The sequence below is a fragment of the Patagioenas fasciata genome, chromosome 1 (assembly GCF_037038585.1).
Source record: "Patagioenas fasciata isolate bPatFas1 chromosome 1, bPatFas1.hap1, whole genome shotgun sequence".
Lineage (NCBI taxonomy): Eukaryota > Metazoa > Chordata > Aves > Columbiformes > Columbidae > Patagioenas > Patagioenas fasciata.
Window position 1 is genome coordinate 143,148,913 of NC_092520.1, and position 20,051 is coordinate 143,168,963.

The 20,051-nt window shown below is 39.7% G+C and overlaps 1 protein-coding gene across 1 annotated transcript in view; it reads left to right on the forward strand.

Annotated features, from left to right (window-relative positions):
• The first annotated feature begins 235 nt into the window (after positions 1–235).
• Positions 236–20,051, forward strand: part of ATXN10 (ataxin 10) — a 102,490-nt gene continuing 82,674 nt past the window's right edge. The window contains exons 1-3 of the mRNA XM_065843324.2: positions 236–385; positions 6,320–6,511; positions 9,583–9,665. Of these exons, the coding sequence (XP_065699396.2) occupies positions 258–385; positions 6,320–6,511; positions 9,583–9,665 (403 nt within the window). The 5' untranslated portion in view covers positions 236–257. The remainder of the gene's footprint in view (positions 386–6,319; positions 6,512–9,582; positions 9,666–20,051) is intronic.

The window sequence follows — 20,051 nt, forward strand, 5'->3', positions numbered from 1 at the left end:
CGTCCTCTCCAACCCTTCACTTCGTGGCCTCCTGCAGACACTCTCCAACTCAAGGTGCAACAAATAGCTGTGCCCACAGTTTATTTTTCAGGGGAGAACGGCAAGGTTTACGCGTCATGGGCTACCCCAGCTCTCAAAGGTGGGGCGGCCATTTTACCACCGTGCCCCGCGGCGGCCCTGCAGGTCCGTGCGCCGGGGCCGGGCCGCCGCCATTTCCGCGCGGCGGGGGGCGGAGCTGGGCCGCGGCGGGGCCGGCGATGGCGGCGGCGGCGGGAGCGCTGTCCGAGGCGGCAGCGGGGCTGGGACGCGCCGTAGTTGCCGCGCCGCAGGCCCGACTGGAGAGCGTGCGGGCGCTGACGGGCCTGTTCCGGGAGGCGCAGCCCAGGTAGCGGGGAGGAGGGGCCGCTCGCAGCCACGTGGGCCGGGGGAGGGAGCTCCGGCTGCGGGAGGCGGTGGTGCCGGCGGGCCTGGGTGGTCTGTGCGGCCGTGTAGCCGCCGGTGTGTTGGCGGGCAGGGCTCGCCTCGGCTCTGAGCGCCGTGCTGCCCCTCGGGGAGTGGGTTGCGGGCTTCGCAGAGCAGCGGCTCAGGTGCCGGCGGTTGCTGCCGTGCAATTTCTGCCACCGCCCCGGGGGTTGTTAGTGTGGGACCTGGGAGTTATCTGTGGGGCTGCAGGCGGTGGGGGTCACTTGTCCCTGCTCCCCTCCTTCCCTTTGGGGTGTCATGGGGAGCTGGCAGTCTGCTTGCGTCCCTGCGCTGATACCAAAAACTCGGCAAAAAAGACTCCTTAACGCTGTTTTGAAAGTGGTTATTGCAGCGTGCTGGACGCTTGGAGGATCGTTCCTCTAATCGAGCATGTGCATGATTCGCACTTCTTGGTATTTATTACATACACCTATTGCACCGTCATTTGTTTCTACCGCTTAGTTAATGCATTAAACATAAATTATTTACATAACCCCGCCCTTTGCCCGATGTCCATCGTTGGTATTTGAGAGTCTTCATCAGTGGTCCCCCGTGGTCTTCACAGCCTGGTGCCCCCACCACCCGGTGTTGGCTCCTTGACCTAATTTCTTGAGCATGCATATTGTCATTTTGTGCTGCTACTCAGCAAAATGCATGTAGCTCTTTCTTCATTTAGCTTTCCCAGTTTGCAAGCCACGGACATCCCGCTTTGCCTTATGTCCAGTCTCTACAGAGCTGTTGTTTCTCTGTTAGGTTTCTGTCACATTATGCCTAGTCTTGCTACATTATGCCTAGGGGTTTCTAAAAGATTTTTGTTCCTGTTATTAGTGTCGGGGAGGATAGTTTTGTGTTTGTCAGTCACAGGTGACAGCAGTTGTCCCCCTGGGGCAGGTAAGCTCAGGTGGGTTGTAGCCATGGGGGAGTGGCTGCTGTGGGGCAAAAAGCCACGGTGGGCCCTGCAGGGTCGCCAAAAAGAGGCAGGATGTGCCCATGTGAGGCCCTGCTGGGTGACAGTTTTGTACCTGTGTGAGGGCAAGGCCTTGGGACGAGGACAGTGGTTGTAGGCCTTGATGGCTGGGGCACCTGCCGTGCCGTGGGGTGGGCTGTGGTGGCTGGATGCTTCTTAGGAGCTTTAAGGTAGACAGAGAAAGCAGGGGGTTACTGGAGAAAGCGAGTAGCCAGTATGGAGTGTTGCTGTTAGGGTAAGGTCGGGGGAACCTCTGCAGTGCTGCACAACGCCATTGGCATTGGCAAAGGTTGGGCATGCAGAGGTTCAGCTGTGTGACTGGGCTTAGAGGAATGGGTTTTGCTCTCCCTGGAAGGTGAGAGGAGCCATAGGTTGGTGTGAAGTTTGTGCTCGCTCTTCCTAATAGTAGCTGTCTGAAAGTTAGAACACTTAAGAAAGAAGAAATCAAACTTAGCAAGCTTAGCAAAATCAAGCTTAGCAAAAAATTATGGTGGTGGAGTGGTGTGGGGGTTTGTTTGTTTTTGTTTTGTGTTTTTGCGTGTGTTTTGTTTTTAATTCCCGATGCTATTTTTATAAATTAAATCCACATCTAAAAGTTGTGGGGTGGTGGGGGAAAGGTGTACTTAGAAATATTCTCTTGTGGTCTTTGTGTGTACAGGAGACCTTCTTCTCATGTTCGTCTCAGTTTCTCTAGGAGAGGAGGACCTTTGCAGATTTTGGGCTTACATGCTGATCCTTTCTCAGCGTGTTTCTTGCTTTCCTCCCTGAAGCCTCTGCCTCTGTGTTTGACAGAGGAGTAGATATTCCCTCAAATAATCAAGTTTTATGGGTGCAGGCGGGCTGAAAGAGAGGCACTGTAGTTGCCCTTCCAGAAGGACAAGGCTGTAGTCTTAGGTTACATCCTATAGCATATGACACAAAAGATCTGAGAATAACTTTGGCAATAAATTTGCCAGCTGTGGAAGATACTGCTGTTTGTGCTGTTGAACCAGAAGACATGACAGAACAGATGTTTGGTACTTAAAATTGTGATATTCAGTGACAGGTCTCTGGTTATTACATAACTGTTCAGCATTTATGGAAACAATTTAAAAATGTGAGTTCTAGTGGTCTGTAATTCAGAAGCAAATAAGGTGAGGAAAATAATGCCCCAAGTACAAGATCGTGGTGTGGAATTTGGGAGACTTGAATTCAGCTGTGTTCTTTACTTGAGACTTCCAGTGCTTTTGAGCACATGGCCAGATTTCTTTATGCTTCCATTATTAATCTACAAAATGAATAAAATGGCTTTATTACCAGGAATATTGTGAAGATAAATACTTTAAAGGCCTTTTATGGACTCTGCTTACAGGAGTGGAATGGCATAAGTACCTAAAAAACAGAGTGGAAATACAGAATTGCAAACTTCTGGGTTGTTCTCATAATTCCTGACTAATTTCATGATTTTTGGAGCCCTAGTCTTTTGAACAGGGTTGCATTCATGTTTTTAACTCTGTGTTCACTGGGATGGTATCTTGTACAGTTTCTATTTTTAGCAGTCAAGCACTTAGATCTTACAAGGGGTGACAGTGATCTTCCTTTTGGCGTGGATACATCAATAATAACTCTTTGTTTTGACTTAACAAGAAATAGTGCGCGCCTCCCTTGTGTGAGGGCTGGCCTGTTGTACCCTTTGCTTCTGCTTCCTCTTGTATTCCTGCAGAATACTTGATGCTGAAATCAAGGACAGGTGGCAGCAGCAAATTGTGACGATCTTGTCTTAAGCAATGAAACATAGGAAACAGAAGGTTTTGTAGTGTCCACAGCGCAGTTCTGAATGAAAGTCAAGGCCTATTTACAGTTGAAGGTAGTTTTTTTTTCACCTAAAAGCTCCTAAACAAGTTCCTTGCTAATTTTATAAATCAATATATAAAGATTAGGAGAAAGGTTATGGAAGGATAATATTTTCCTTTTTTCTTAATTAAAAAAAAAAACTTCAAAAGTACTTAGCTGCTATTTTTATCTGTATGTGAATCTTTGAGGTACCACTGCAAAGAAGATTGCTTTTAAATGAAACGATTTTAAGCATTGCTGTGGAACAGTTACCTGAAAGCACTCTTGACTATTTCTTAATGTTAGCTAATCAGTTCCTGCTCTTCTCAGTGATTTGAGAAGTTAGTTTTTTGTGAAGAAGGATGATTTTAATTAAAATTCCTTTGTAGTGCACACTCAAAACGCAGTGCTGCATAAATGCTTAAGTACAAGAGTCGCATTTAAATTTTCTCTGAAGAGAATCCTGCTTTCCCAAACAGCCTTTAAGTCATTCCTTTTTCACTTGGAATAACTTTTTCTTGTATGCTTAGGCTTTTCTGTTGTAAGAAGAGATTTGATTTCTGCACAGAGAGATCTGACTTGAGCACATTCATTTTCTTTCATATTGTGCAAGAGAGAGCTTCAGAGTTTTGTCTCTCCTCACTGAAATATGAAGATCCACATCTACTTCCACATTCATACTGAGGACAGGCACTCCCTTGTGTGCCTCACACTTCTTGCTCCATTAGGACAGGGAAGAGTTTCACCTTCGTATTTCAATGAAAATCTCTACACTTAGCATTTTTTTAAAACTTTCAGTCTATTATTAAAAGTTGTCGCAACAGCCTAGTGTTCTTGTGATCCAGTATCTAACTAAAACTTCTGCTGCATGACTCTGTAACAAGAATAGAAATTTACCAGGATAAGTTGTTTAAGGTGGCCTTTTCCTAGTAGAGTCACAAGAACATGTACAGAAGTAATTGCAGCTTTTTTCATTTCTGTTTTACCAATTCCAAATAATTGAATGTTGTACAGTAGTACATGTCCTGCACTTACCACTGATTTCTGTATTTTGATGTTGGGTCAGAAAATGACCAGTTCCATCTGATAATGGAACACATAGGCATAGGCCATGTGTTGGATTATAAATATAAAGGAAACTGCAATTGTATTAGGAGATTTCCTATTTTAGAATAATTTCGATGTTTAAAAACTCAGGTAACTAACAGCTAATGATTCTGTGTGGCATCTTCACTCAAGAGAGAAAACACAGCTATTGTGTGCTTGAGACAGGGCCTGACTAGGTGCTCGTTTACCAGACAGTAGCTTTTCTGATGTGTAAAAAAAACTTGTGCCTGGATGGATTTACCAAGTGTGCTGTGGTATGTCAGCCACTGAATCTTCTTTTACATGCACACCTGTGATGAACTGGCAGGAGCTGCACCGCTTCTTGTAAGTGGAGGGTTCAAGTTCCGTGAATATATTTTCTCAGGTCTTAAAAACAAATTGTAAACAGCTCTGCTGTTTTCTTGATGACTGAGAACCAAGTCTGCTTTTGGTCTTTCTTGTACCACTTTGTTGTTGTTTTTTTTTTTTTTTTTTTTTTCCCCCCCTCAGTATTACACAACTGTGAAATCTAGCTTGCTTTTTTCTCTCCCTGTTGAGAATTCCCACTGATGCTGTGGTGATTTTTTTATGTAGCTGGAGATTGTGTATGTTGGTCTTGATCAGATATGAGGTTGTAGGATAAAATACATATTTCCTGGAGGTCTGATATCTAATGTAGCAATGTAATTATATTTGTATACATGGCTTGGTTTATGGATATGTGATCACTTATGATGAAGGGTAGGCAGAGTTTCTAATTGTGTAAATATTTAGATTTTTGAGGGAGCAGCAGAACAGAGGTGATACTGTATTATCCACTAATGCTTGATCAATAATTTTTTAAGTTCTCCTTTAGGAAAAGTTTTCTATGTGAATGTATTTTGTTTAATATTACTTCCCACTTCATCCCACTTTCTTCTGTTCATAGCTTAGGAGGTATTTTTCAACCTTATGTCTCAGATCTTAGCTTTCCTGTTTGATCTTGAGTACATGACAAGTCTGTTTACAGTTCAAGGAAGGTGTGTCTGGATTTCCCTTTTTTTTTTTTTTTTGACTCTGATCAGGAGTATTGGATGAGCAAATTTATTGAACTTTCCTGTAGTAATGCCATCAACTGTCTTTGGTGTGGCTTCTTACCACCAGCATGTAGTATCAAAGCTGAGTTAGCAATGTTTGTAATGTGTTGCCCTTATCTCCCTTCTGAACATAAAATCAGGAGAGTGTGTGAATAGCACTGTAGTCTGGAAACATTGTGTGTATCTGTGTGACAGATCCATCTGCAAATGTGTGTGTCCGTCCGGGGGAGTTTGGAGCTATGTGGTGCAGCAGCATCAGCTCTCTCAGCCATTCATATAACATCTGTCTATGGGCTTATGGTTTCATAGTGTTGTTTTCCCAGGTCTTGATAATCTAATAAATGATATGGTATTTTTTGTGTTGTGGTAGTTGTCTGATGAAGTAGATGGAGTTGACTTTCTCCTTTGGCTGTGATTCACACACTTCAGAATGATGCGAGTGCAGCCACGGACGTTCTGCATGAGTCATTCTCCCTCTGGTGAAATTTGTGACAAGATATTTTAAAATGGAGCTTCTGGTACCTTCTTCTGAAACATCTAGTAATAGACATCTAAGCTGTCTTTATTAATTAAATAAATTCCTGATTCTTAAAACAACATGCAGTGTTTTGTCTAATCATGCTATCTATACGTATTAGGGAGACTTCTTGTTTGGTTGGTTTTTTAGAGGTATTGGAAAGCTGTAGGAAGGCTAAGGCAGCACAACTCCCTCCTAGCCCCTTTTTTGAAAAGGTTGATGGGACAATTGTGGGCATATATTTTGCTCTTTCTACTTGAAAGACCTTGTATACTAAGGATAGTTACAGATTGGTGCAGAAACATCTTTGGGTTTACAATGAGAAGTGTAGCTGTCATAATGTGGTGCTTTTTGATTGCAGCACACTTTTTTTGTTCACTACAAATGTATTTATTTCAGAGAAATGGCAGAAGAAAGCATATTTCAGAATCTCCTGGAAATCCTGATGAGTGCTTCAAGTGAAATTGAGCAGGTCCACAAGGACTCCTGTGGATCCGTAGATCTACACACCTGCCTGCTGCTCACAGCAGAGTGTTTCAGATGTCTGAGGAATGCCTGTGTTGAGTGTGCCAAGAATCAAAATGTCATGAGGTACAGTTATGATCCACTTTAACCCATACAAAAATATAACCTTCTGATGTTTGTGTGGTTTTATATAGAGATTCTTATTTTACACTGCTGTGTTAGTTGATTTATTAACTGATATTTCCTGCTTGATGCTATCTCTTGAAATGGAGTATGCAAGGAGCAAAAATAGCTGACCTATTTGTAGATCAGAGTTTGGGGCACTGCTGAATAATAGAACAAAGTGTTTGTATCCTTAGTGCGAGTTGATTATGCAAGCAATATAAGCCTTTTGGAAGTCTGACTGTAGAACTATCATTTTTTCTCTTTTGTTTGTTTATTTTTTGGATAACATATCAAAATAATAAATGTCTTAATTATCAGTTACAGGATTTTTTTTTTAAGGTATATTTAGATCTGTCTGGCATTCATGGCAAAGTATAGCATGTAGAATTGCGTGTATCAACACTGATACATATATAGGTAAACTGATATTAATGGATCATAAGAAGTCAATCTTGTTCCTTAAGTTATGTAGACTCTTTTTTTTTGCCTGCATCTGTTGCAACATTGAGGGGATGCCTGGATACAATCAACTGTAGTTACCGAAAACCTGGTAGCCTACCCATTGTTTAAAAAAACCCAAAACAAACACAAACAACACAAACCAACCAACCAAACCAAACCAAACAACAAGGAAACATCTCCCACTCCAGGAAGCCAAAACCAACCAACAAAATACCGCAAAGTCTGTTACAAGTTTGTTAGGTCACGAAGAATTGTTGTGGAGTACAATCTTAAAATTTGGTTTCTTGGGACTTGTGAAATTTGGTTTATTGAACTAAATATAATTTGACATGGGAACAAGTTGCAACTTCTGCACTGGGGCAGGATTTTGTTAATGCCACGAAAGCTGCAGGACTTTTCATAGAAGGCATTTGTTTTAGAATAAGGTTAAATCTAATTTCAGGCTCTTACTTCTTTGTTCCTGGCAGTGCTAGCACTTGTGATTATGTTGTGGGCCAAGGAACTGATCTGACAGAAAATTCATATGCCGTTTTATAAATTTATGCTGCGTGAATGTTTAGCCAGACTGGGTTCCTTATTGTGACTTACTGTAGCTCCATAGTTACTCATGTTAACAAAATGGGGGGAACATAATTGCGTGGCTGGGAGTTGGTGGGATTGCCCTTTGGTAGCATGACAAATACAACCTAGTTATGGATATCTGAATTCCATTAGAAAGTAAAAAAAAAAAAAAAAAAAAGATAGATATCCTGCCTGTTTCTGAACAAAAATGTGTTTTGCACTGGTGATACTGATACTTGCCCTCACTAGGCAGTTAGCATAACTTTGCTCATTTAGGAACCTGGATGCTAAAAATTGTACTTTCCTTTGGACTGCAGGAGAGGAAACATCTATGTGTATGGAGAATTCTGACTGTGTTTGTAACAGTGGAGGACTCAGTGGGTCACTTATCAGATACTCTTTTAGCTTTGTAGCAGCATAATAGTTTATGCTCCTTTTAATACTGCACTGGGTGCTCTGAGCCAGCTGTATATTATCCATATGTTTGTGTTGATTTTAAACAGTTGCAAATGCACATATTCTTTAGGAATTAAATGACCTGAATGATAAAAAGTTGTGAATGGGAAGAAAATTATGTGCTTTTGATATTAAAGTGTGCAACACTCAAATATTCCCCTAAAAAAAACAAGTTACAAACTGTTGATCAAAATCAAAATTGCTTTTTTTCTAGGAAAGAATGCAAAGATTGTAAACACATGGGTTGTGTAACAACTTTTAAACTATTCGGGAATGTTAAGCTTTGTTCCTTACATAGTCGTTTTTTCTGCTTTGTGAGCTGTAGAAGAAATTCAGAGTCTGAAGGAATGGGAAATGTTTTGATTTTAATAAATTGTATGTATACAAGTGTGCATATGTGTATTGTATATTTATATATGTGTCTTTAGCTTCTCTTCTGCGTTAGAACTTAATGAGAGCGCATATGTTTATCTAGCAAACATCTGCAGAAGACAAATATTCATCATTCGTATGTGATATGTTTTTTTAGTAACTCATGCTTGGGTGTGGAGGTTTGGTAGCGATGCTGTTGCCATGCTCTGAAGTTTAAGCCACTCTGTTCTCTTTTCAGCGGATCTCTTCTCAAAAAGCTTGACTGCTGAAGTACAAATGAGTTAAAAGCTGAAAACTTCGTATGTTCATACTGTATTCTTTGACCTCTGCTTTTACTCCTGTTGCATGTGCATCCTGATATGGATGTTGTCTACCTCCAGGATCACTGGTCTTGGCTGTAGAATTATTTTGGCATTTTTGATTCCGAAGGGGTTCACTTCACTGGTTTATCTTCACTGTCACTGTGTTTTTTCCATGTCTGGAACCGTATCTGTTCAAAGTCAGGTTGGAGGGGCTTTCAACCGCTTGGTCTAGCAGGAGATGTCTCTGCCCACAGGACAGGATCGGGCAATTGGACTAGATGATCTTTAAAGGTCTCTTCCCACCCAAACCATTCTGAGATTCTACCTATGAATCTGTCTCATTGGAGAAAGAATAAATGATTACTTGAGCTTCCCTGCTTCCCTCTGAGAGTTTTCTGTGTTTCCCTTTGAACTGGCTCTGTTGTTCCTTTGACTGTGACTGATCAGGTTGTTGGTATTTAAAAATCCTTGAAATTTATTACTAAGTAACATACATTTTCAGTTTCCCCGAGCACTTGAACTTCAAGCAAAGCTTTTACACAAATAAAGCTGTTTAAATTGCAGGAGTAACCTGCTCATCTTTAACATGTGATTTAGAAGAATAGCAAAAAGAGAGGAGACGATACATAACTCTGAAGGTACTGTATCCAAAATTGTTCATACAAAGGCTGGTGCAGTAAACCTGTTCCTTTTGCTTCTGATGATAGTAGTGTGGCTACTGATAGTCAGGCATACTTAAGTAGGATTAACTGCTTTTTATTTCAGAGTTTCTGAAGATGTTAAAGACTTGCTGTTAACTTCAGTGGAAAGCATTTTAGCTTTATTTGAGTGTATTTCATATCAAGTGATTTTTTTTTTTTTTCCACAATTTAATAATAGGAACTTGGGTCTCATCTCAACCTCTGTCCATTTGATCAAATTGCTTCATGGAATACAAATCAAAGAAGAGTTGTTATTGACTGGTAAGGCTTTGGATTTTGTTAAATAAATAGCCCGTACTACATTTTTTTAATGTGAGGAGTCTTGTGGTGATGCTGCCTTCCTGATGCATTTTTTTCATAAATAAGCTCAATTGTTTCTTGAGTTGAAGTTAAGGATTGAGGGGATTCCTCTTATGGTGCTTGAAAAAAAAAGTTAAATTGTATTTTCCCTCAACAGTTCCCTGTAGATTGTTAAACGATAAATATGTGGAAACTTCTTTAAAATTCACCAGGATACTTGATTTGCAAAGAGGAAAAGTTCCTGTCATACCTTCGTTCAAAATATATTCTGCTGTTTTAATATATTTTTATTTGATCTCCGAACATAGTGTGATGAAGAAATATGCAGTTCTTTATTTTGATGACACCTAAAATAATTTATATGGTTCCAGGAAACAAATTTTGGCTGTGACTTTTTAATTTTTTTTTAATCTTAATTTCTGTACTGTGGTTGCTGGTCAGTCAGGATAATATCTGCCAATAACTAAATACTGATTTGAATAGTGCTCACATTTCTTTAACTGATGGGTTTTTTTCTTTTCATGCAGTGAAGAGAAAATGTGACTATAGTATCCTTCCTCCTTAGCAGTAGTTATTGCTACCAGTTTCTACCAGACTGATTTCACTGGCTATTAAAGCATTTTTGGTAATTCTGTTCACAATCTGCATTTGTCTGTGTGTGCACATGGAGCTTGATACAGAGCATTAAACCCCAGTGTTTACCATCTGTGGTTGCAGAGAGTAGGAAACATTTGGTTTCTCTTGCTACTTTAATTCTTTTCACTACCTTTATTTGGATGAGGTTTTTACTGGGTTCCTGTTGCTGCTTTTCTATAATTTTGTGAAAGCAATTGAAACTACTGTCATACAGTAACTTGCCCTCAAACACCTTTATGAAGCTGAGAAAGAGCAGTGAAGTTCAGGGTACTGGTTTTGCTGCTATTTTTGGCTCAAAACGAAGCCTTTCAGACATGTGATGGTATTATGCTTAGGCCATGTGTTCTCCTTCACCTGTGGCTGGAATCCTCCTTGCAGGGAAGGATGGGTGATGCTAGTACAGTCCTTCAGTGTCAGAGGACCAGAACTAAGCCCTGCGGGTGGCAAAAAAACAGGGCTTGCTCAATGACTGTGAAGGGGAGGAACTGACAGCACGTGGGAGTGACTCTCAGGCTGTGTCACAGGGCTGGACAGGGAAGGCTGGGGAAAGGCATGGTGGGCAAGAGCATCCTGCCCACAGTGGTGAACCCCTTTGTAGACTAGTAAGTGATGGGAACTAAAATGCTGGTTTTGTCCAGCCTGATGTTGTCCCTACCAGGGTCCTTGACAGCACTAGGCTCAAAAGACTGTCCTGAGGAAGTGGCCTTCCCACCTTCAGCTCATTCAAAGCATCAGGAATTGCAGTGTTGAGAATACCACCTTTTGGTGGTGCCTCCAGCATCTGCAGGAGAGTGACCAGGATGCGCCCTGTGTAAGTTACGTGCATGGCCTGAGGTCTCCCCTTCAGTCCTGTGGCTGCTGACCCCTCCTTGATGGGTTATCATACGCATGTGTGCTGTTCTCATGCTGCTGGCATCTGAAGAAGTGGCAGTGAATGTTACTCAGCAAAAAAAAGAGAGGAGGGGGTGGAATCCATTAATTTGGTTAGCTGCTTCAGACTCCTTTGACAACCCAGAGGATACTGTAAAATCTCTTTTTATCACCACTGAAAATCAAGGAGGGCATTGACTAGAAAGTATTTAAATAAAAAGTGTTTTGTGACTTACTTTACATAGCCATTCAACAAATGAGTTTGAGTTATTACTAAATTTGATGTATTGTCCCAGGATAGATGGTTCGTTTGCTACTGTATGTAGTATTGATCTTATTGAGAAACAACTCGATGAGCATGGCTTAGATGTTCTGTTTATGTTAGTACAACAACAACGATTTCTGGACAAGTAAGCATTGCTAATTCATTGCTGAGTGATCTGGTTAGCTTTGTTCTAAGTGAAAATTAAGGTCTTTCCACAGGATATACCTCAGAATTTAACAGTTACATTCAACTGTGGATTATTAGTTGTACTTTTAAAAGCCAGGCAAATTGCTAAATTGGACTTGGATAGTACCTTTGAAACAAAAGAAACTCATGAAATTATTAAATGTTACTGTGTTTATTAACTGCATTTCTGCTTCTTGATTCTCCTCGTATTTCATATAGAAAGTCGGTCACATGGCTAGAGTGGCATGTGTATTTTGTTCTAGCAGATAATCAGGTGTTACGTGGAATATTTCAAGTTGTTCATTTGGATATGTGTCCCATTTCCTCTTTTAAATGGCTGCTTTGATTTGATGATCCGTCTCAGTGCCAATTTATATCCTTAAGGTATTTTAAATATGTTCATATTACTTCCATAGCAACAAAACGTAAGGATAAAGGGGTAATGCTGTATATTGCAGAGTAAACAACACAGAGTGATGTTTCCATTTGTGGCCCTGTGAAAAATTCCCAGCGCAAATAGTTGTAGGCTAAATACATTTGAAGTCCCAACATTATTGTATTTATGAGGAAGGGAGATTATGCAGACTGAAAAATTACTTTAACCTTATCTGTGGTGTGTTTTCACTCTTATCCATTGGTAACTGTTAAGACTGGTAAATCTCTGAGTGGTGTGGTAATTTTTGTAGGAAGTTCAGTGTAGTACAATTTGTAATGGATAAAACCAGAAATACAATGAAGTGTATATTCTCTGGCCACTACTGTGGCCAGTGTGGTAGTTCTAAGATGAACTGCTTCTTCTAACATGAGTGATCAAAGCAATAAAAAAGCAGTGCTGTGCAAAGTGGTGTGATTAAAAACTCTTGCTAAGATTCATTCAGTTGAGTTCAGACTCCTTTGCATCTTCTCTAGAAGAAAAACTTCTAAAAATACTTTGTCTTAGACTCAAGTGTTATGGTTAGTTTGGCTCTTCACTTAAGTATATTTACTGAAACAACTCTACTGCAAGTTTTCAGCATAGTGTTTTTTTTTTTTTAATGCTATAAAAAGTTAGGTAAGTTCCTGTATGCTTGTAATATACTTGTCCCAGCCAGCTGTGGAAAAAGTTGTTGTTTTGAGTACATGATATGCCACTAAGGCAATGGGCCAGAAAACCTGGAGGTGCGTTAGTATGTCTGTCCTGGAATAGCTCTTTAAGGCTTCAGATACTTTTAAAAATAGCTAGTGAATTCATACATATGGCATATAAAGATTGTCCAACCCCACCTGCAAACCAGTCATCCCTGTAATAATAATAATAATAATGTAGTAAAAAAATTCTTAGACCTTTGCTGTGTAGTGTTGCTGCAGATAGCTCTTTGTCCTCACGCTTCCTCCTGTCTTACTTCCCAAGTTAGTTTTAGTTGCATTCCATAGCCTAGTTTCTCTTATCATAATTACTTACAATACATAGTAGTAATTTATCTTGAGCAACTTATGTTTTGTGGTACTTGGAGAAGAGAACCTACTCTAAGAAGTTGCACAGTGAAAGCCAGCAGCTAGATGAGCGCAGGGGGTTGACGGACAATGATGCTGAACAAGTGTTAAACAATTTGTAGCCCTTCTGGGCAGCATCAAGACTGATTTGTGTCAAATAAGTCAGACATGCTTGTAAATGTGCTTGCTTATTGCTCCAGCAGTCCTCCCTCATTTCTGCAAGAGTTAGAACTTCCCAGTCAAGTAGAAAAAAAATTCAAGTGCTACACTTCTTGGTCTGTATCTGAAAACTGGACTTCACCTCCACCCTAACCTCACCTGAAAGTCTAAGAAGTGGGTGATTGTGTAAGGAGGTACTTAACCTCTTACGTTATGGAGCTTGGATATTCCTGGTAGGAAGACAGACAAGATGACAAATGCTGTCCCCCTCCCCCCAGTTCAGAATTAATTCAAATAGGGAATGAAGAAGATGCAGTAACTGTACTTATGTAGAAATGCTACATGCATTACATTTCTTTGTTAAGTGATTTGAGACCACAGTCTTCCAACAAATGGCTAATAAGATAGTGAAATTTTTACTTCCAGTCTTAGGAACAAAATTAAGTCTCTGCAGAGTATAGATTTAATGGAATTTTCATAGTACCCTCTCCACATCCCTTTTGGTTTAGTTATTTTTTTAATTTTAAAAATAGTACCGGATGATAGCGCACTTTTTTTTCTTTCCCTGCTGTGGGTACAAAGATCAAGAACATTTGTCAGTGGAGCAGGCTGATGAAGCTGCCAGATGAACTTTGACTGAACTTAAAGCAGATCCAGGTCTCAGAAGAGCTAAGAGGTAGTTCAGTGTGTTAGGGATTGCAGCAGACATAGGAAATATCCCATTCAGAAGCCCAAGTAGAAAATCTCCTTCACTTCATAGCATGTGTCTTGGTTTGGTTGTGGGAGTGCTATTGTGTTTTGTTTGTTTGTTTCCTATGGCAAATCTTAAGTTTTCCAGCAGAATCTAGCAGATCTTTGGGAAGGTATGTTGAAGTTTGTCAAGATGATGGATGTTTAGATACCAGAGTGTGAGATCTGGATTAAGGGATTCATCTCTGAAATCTGGAAAAAGTCAGATGGCTTTGTTTCTCCTTAATTGCGGGGAGGGGGGCATACCTGTTTTGAAGGAAGCTCAGGTTCAATAGACTGTGTCCCATTTGATCCTTTCATCACTTCCCACCTCCACCCCATCATGGACAGAAGGAGCTTTAATCTTTTTGTTTGTAAATAAATCTTCTCAAACCTTTCACTGCTTCAAAATATTGCCAATGCTGAAGAATGTGCTTTGAATTCCAACATAATTGCTTAAAAAGTATTTATCTACCAAAATACTTCTAGGGGTTTTAACCAACCAGGGTAAGCTGCATAAACATGCGTTAATAGGGGAGAATATTAACAGCATATGTTAATGTCATGGGTAGTCCTGGACACCTCAGTCAAAATCAGTGTCCAGATGTGCCAGCTGTTGTGCAAAGGTGTAGGTTGTTCGCTGCTCTGAATATTACAAAGTCCAGAAACGTTTGGTAAATTATAGTGAATGATAAGCTTGAATCCTTGAACAGGAATTTGACTTCGCTTCCAATTTTCAGAAAAGTGTTCAGGTGTAGTTAAACTGCTACAGATCCTATATTCACCACAGAACTTTCCTTTAAAAGCAATGATGAAAGATGAGTCTATGTAGATCTTTTTTTTTTTTTTAAATACTGTGCTTATTATAGTAACTTGAGCATTTTCTGGTAGGATGTTCAGCAAGATGAGTATCGTATGTCTAACACCTGTTCACAGCTCCTTTCTTGAGGGAAGATGTGTGGGAAAATATGGAATATCTTGTTTTAAACATTTTTCAAATACTCCAAATGCCTTGTACTTACAAGGGAGCTACAGGGTGTGTAGCTTTGAGCAGAAGAGGAGAAAGCCTGTGATGCTGTTCAGGTGAAGAAGACCACAATGAAATGAAGCTTCTTCAATATTTCTTTATTTAATTATTATTATTATTGTTTCATTTTTTTTCTCCCGCCTGCCTGCCAGCAGCATTAATAATAAATTTGATTCAGCTTTAGTTAGTGTTCTTTAAATATCCGAACTGATTTGGACCTAATCAGCTATCATGCGTATTTTCTTTTAGTTAATGAAAAAACAGTTGCTTTTGAGTTGATTGTGGTCTAGGAAGAAGGTGTGTTGGAAATTACTTTTTAATCTGTCAATGAAGAAGAGAAGTACTCTGCAGAAGAAATGGCAATAAGTAACCTTGGAGTTCAGACCTCTGTAAAAACAAAACCAACATCGCTCCTTCATAGAAAAAAAAAAATGAAGACACAAGGGTGTGTGTGCTTGAAAAATAGGACGTAAGGAACCTAGGCTATCTATAGTTTCCAGTGATACTATTTCTTGCAAAAGCCAGGTGGAATGGAAGGTTTTTGTCTTTGAAATAACAAGACAAAAACTTTCTCTTGAGGTCTGAAGGAGGAGAACAGCACACAGCTGAGCAAAGAATGATACTTGATTTCTTTGTAAACTCTTGAAGGTGAAGGCAAGCTATGTTTAAAAGGCACTGAATCATAAGATGTAGGAATTCCTGTAGTACTAGAAAATCATATTGACATTTCATTATGAGAGATCCCTGAAAAGAAATGGGGAAGAGGAGATCCAGGAATTTCCAGGAGCTGCATTGAGTAGCTTGTGCCTTTTAGAAAACTGTTAAAGTAATTTTCAAGAGTCTACAGAAAATCAGATGCTTAATATTTTTTTTCCCTGCAGAAGAATCTGAGTGAAAAAGGGAGCTTTGAGTTGTTGTGTTTGCAAAAATACTCCTGAAAGCAAAAATGAATACCAGCTAAGTGATTCAGGTGATTTCTACTTCCTCAAGAGAGGCTGGAAGAAATAAACCTTTCAATTCTGTCCTCACTTAGTGAAATCAAACATGTTTCTTTGCTCTGACCTGTTGTAGTTGTGCACTCAACCATTTGCAAACTGGAGTTGTACTGGAAAGCTGAATCTGGCTAATTTTGAGCGTATGGAAAAGCAGGGGAAGGTGATGTGCTCAGATCTACCGAAGAACAGTATGTTGATTTTCCTTTATTCTTTTCTAAATGAGTAGCTGTGTGTCAATATTTATTGATTTATCTATTTATTTTCTTTCCCTGGAAGGCAATGGCAACAGCAGCACTGTTACTTTTGGTCTCATTAAAAAGATTGTATCTTGGCAATGGGAAAATGAGCTGGAAGTAGATACTCAGACCTTTTCAGAATGCCTCTGAATGGTAACTTTGCAGAACCTGTTAGCTTGAAAATCGGGGCATTTAGGGCTTACGTACTGGCATAGGAGTGTGACTATCTGTGGCCTATTTCTGATACTATTTTTTTTTTTTTCTGTACCTTAGCATTTGGAATGGCTGGTCATTCACCAATGTTTTAGAAGTTGAAAGAGAAACAGAGTGGTCAATTATGAAACCTAAAAGTTCTTTAACAAATGCCAGTGTTGACCAAGGAGTCTGTCTCTTTTGTGCTTCTCATTTGTTTCCTGTTCAGTATCTTTCTCTTCTATTCTCTTAAAATAATTGCGTTCTGCTTTCGCTACTTTTTGTAGTTTTTTAATCATATTCCACTGAATGGTTTCATTTCCAAATCACTGCTTGTGTTTTATGTATGGAAAATAAATATTTTAAAAATCTACCTGGAAAGTGTGATGGACCAGTAAATTTTTACTAGACAGCCATCACAGCAGAGCAAACATCCACAATTTGCCCAATGCAGTTGGGAAACCATTGCTAAGTTTTATTGCCTATAAACAGAAGTCTTCTTTGCTGTTTGAACAACAAGTGTCTCAACACAGGTTTGGTTATGTGAAGTTGATTGTAATGTGACTACAACTGGATAAGATGTAATTTTTAAATTGTGTCATGGAGACTCTCAAACACAATGGCCACTAAATTTAAACCAACAGGACTAAGGAAGGAAAAGTTAATCCTTCCTTTCTTCCCACATCAGTGCCCTCTATATTTATCTCTGGAGGAGGAGGCAAACTGTTTTGTTGGGGTTTTGTTTTGTATTTTTATTGTTGATATTTTTTTTTTTTTCTGGCAAGCGAATACTCTAAGTTATTACGCTGCAGATTTGTTCTGTGAGTCATATGTTACGTGCTGGTTTACATGGAATGAGAGAGTAAGTGGTTATAAAGCTTGAACCATAAATACAAAGCTTGAGCAGTTCCTGAATGGTCAGACAGTCCACGGGGTTAATTCCCAAAAAGCAGCATGAAAGGAACATGCTTGGATTGGATTTAAAAATCTGCACTTCCATTTATTTTTGTATTTGGGGTTTCCTTTTGCTTACTGCTAGCATAATTAAACTACTTATGTTTTGCAGCTTAAATAAACTAGATGCTAATTTGAACAGACTTTTTTTAGCCATATAAACAAGGGACAGCCCTGATCTTAAGAGTTGCCATTTTCCATGTGTGATCTTTGCCTTGTCTGTCTAGGCTTTTTGTATGGGGGATTGGTGCCAGTACTTTGCTGCCACTGTTAAAGTAAAACTATAATTACATTGTCAAAATAATATTTATAGTATTTTCGGGGAATAATTGTGGGAGTGTGACGAATATATTATACTCATCAAACTTTTATGTAAACATAAGCATGAGTTTTTTATTTGAGTTATTGGTGTTGTTTTTGGCCTTTGTGTTTTTCCAATCTGTAAAAATAATATTGGGATTTTCATGGTCTGTGTAGCATTTGCAGAGTGTATGCCCTAACAATCAGTTGATACACTATCTGGTAGAAGTAAACTGCTATTTGCACTTGTATTGGGATTTTGGTTTCATGTTTCCATAGCTTAAGAAAATCCTATGTTTTTTTTGAGTTTTGCTATCCCCTAATTATTATAGCTCAGAGCATTTTACTACTTTACCAAACAGGAAAGTTTTAAGTAATTGGTTTGTTCTCTTGGTACCATTTGGGGTTGGTTGGGGTTTTTTGGTTCCTTTGTGTTTAGCTCATTAACTTTTTTTTTTTTTTTTTAAATTGAAGGTGAGTCTGAGTGCTTTTGAAAGGTGACTGAGAGCGTCTCCCAGAAACATCTATGCTAGGAAGCAAGTATGAGGTTTTTTTAAGAATAGACAGTTGCCCCTTTGCCAGTTAATGGTGCAGGCAGGACTTGGGCATTCTTGCTTCTGGGTGATGGTAAGTTACCAGATGTAAAAATACTTCAGTCCAACGTTATACTGCAGTTTTAACTCTACAACTACTCTGTCTGTGCTGCATTTCGGTGAACATTGCCATAGCTTTTTAATGAACCGTCTGTCTCAGAAAATTTGTAGAAATGATTACAGCTGTTCAAGCTGGATCCTTCCTAAGCATGTCAAACTGATGCCACCTTCTGTGGGAGAGAAGGTTCTTTGGGTCATTGTAGTTTTGTCCAAAATCCATTAAAGGCTGTGGGAACTCTGGCTTGGGTGGGCTTTGGTTCAGGTCATTGTTCCAGGTCTTTGTTCTTTGGCCTTTTTTTCAGAAGCTGCAAAATAGGGAGCCAACTTTTACACCTCTTTCAGCTGTTCACAGAAGGAAAAGAGCCAAACTTGAACTAAAACAGGTCAAACTGATGAATTGTCCTGAGTTAGCAAACACTGAATTCTCTGTAGTTCTTGTGTGTATAGTATTGCCCCTGTCTGCAATGGTCAACTCTTGCTCCATGCACTGAAATTCTCACATGTTGGATCTTGTGCAGTGTGCACAGGCACAACTAACTGTCCCCTGCCTGGTTAATACAGTAAACTATATTTTTGTGATACAACAGTAATTTTCATTTTGAGTGAATGCCAGTGTTACCATTGTTTTCAGCCTGATGCATCTGTGTTCATGCACATGGCTTGGCTCTCACTTCTGGTATTAATACAAATACTTTACACATGCCATTAACATGGAGTGAGGTTTGAGGACAGCAAGTTCAGATCCAGTGAAGAAGGGCAGGACCAGGGACACTATTTAAATGTAACATTTTCTTATCTTACTGGGAGGAAAAAAAAAGAGGAGGAGAGTGGGGCTTCCAACTTCCAACAGGGCCTGGATCATTGTTACTAGACCCTTGATACCACAGACAACTGTAGTTGTAGGATCTTGTGTCTGAATAAACTCCAGCTTGCTCAGTTTATCCCATGTTAGTCTTGTGGAAGCCTCCCCTCTTATTTAAAAAACTTTTCCTAACTCTGGTCTAAATGTCCTACTGAGCTTGAATCCAGTGGTTCTTGAGAGTGGGTTTTTTTCTTGCCTTTATCTTGGTTCTCTACTTGAGTCTGACTGATTTAAGCTGTGCTGACCTGAATTACTTCATTTACCCTAGACCATGAGTATAAAAGTGTATCATTGCAGTGGCTTGTTGAGGTACAGTTTGAACTACAGCACCAGAAACCTGGTGCTTTACAACAGCACATTGTTTGTTGCACTGCTGATCAAAACTACCCTTTCTAATGGAGAAATTTTTTGATTGCTGGACTGGGAGACAAGCAGTGACTGTCTCAGAGACCATATAAATGATTTTGTTACTTCTAGGAGAAGAGTAACCTGAGCTAATATCCTTAAGTTACAACAGTTAGTAGGTCAGCAGGCTGCCTTGTAGGTCTTTTCTCAGTGCTGGTACTGCTTTTAAGGCAGTGTGTACAGCTGCTTTGGTTTTTTCCTGCTCTTGTGATTTGGAGGCTTTCTAGTACAGCCTGCCAAGATGCTGCTGATTTATGACTTATGCATAGTGGTTTTATAATGTGGACTGATATCCACTTGGAGCACAAAGGAAATGAAAGTTTGCTGATGTCTATTTAATTAGAATGTCTTCTGGTTACTTTGGTTGAGGCTTGACATGAACAGTAATGCCTATATTTCTCTGGA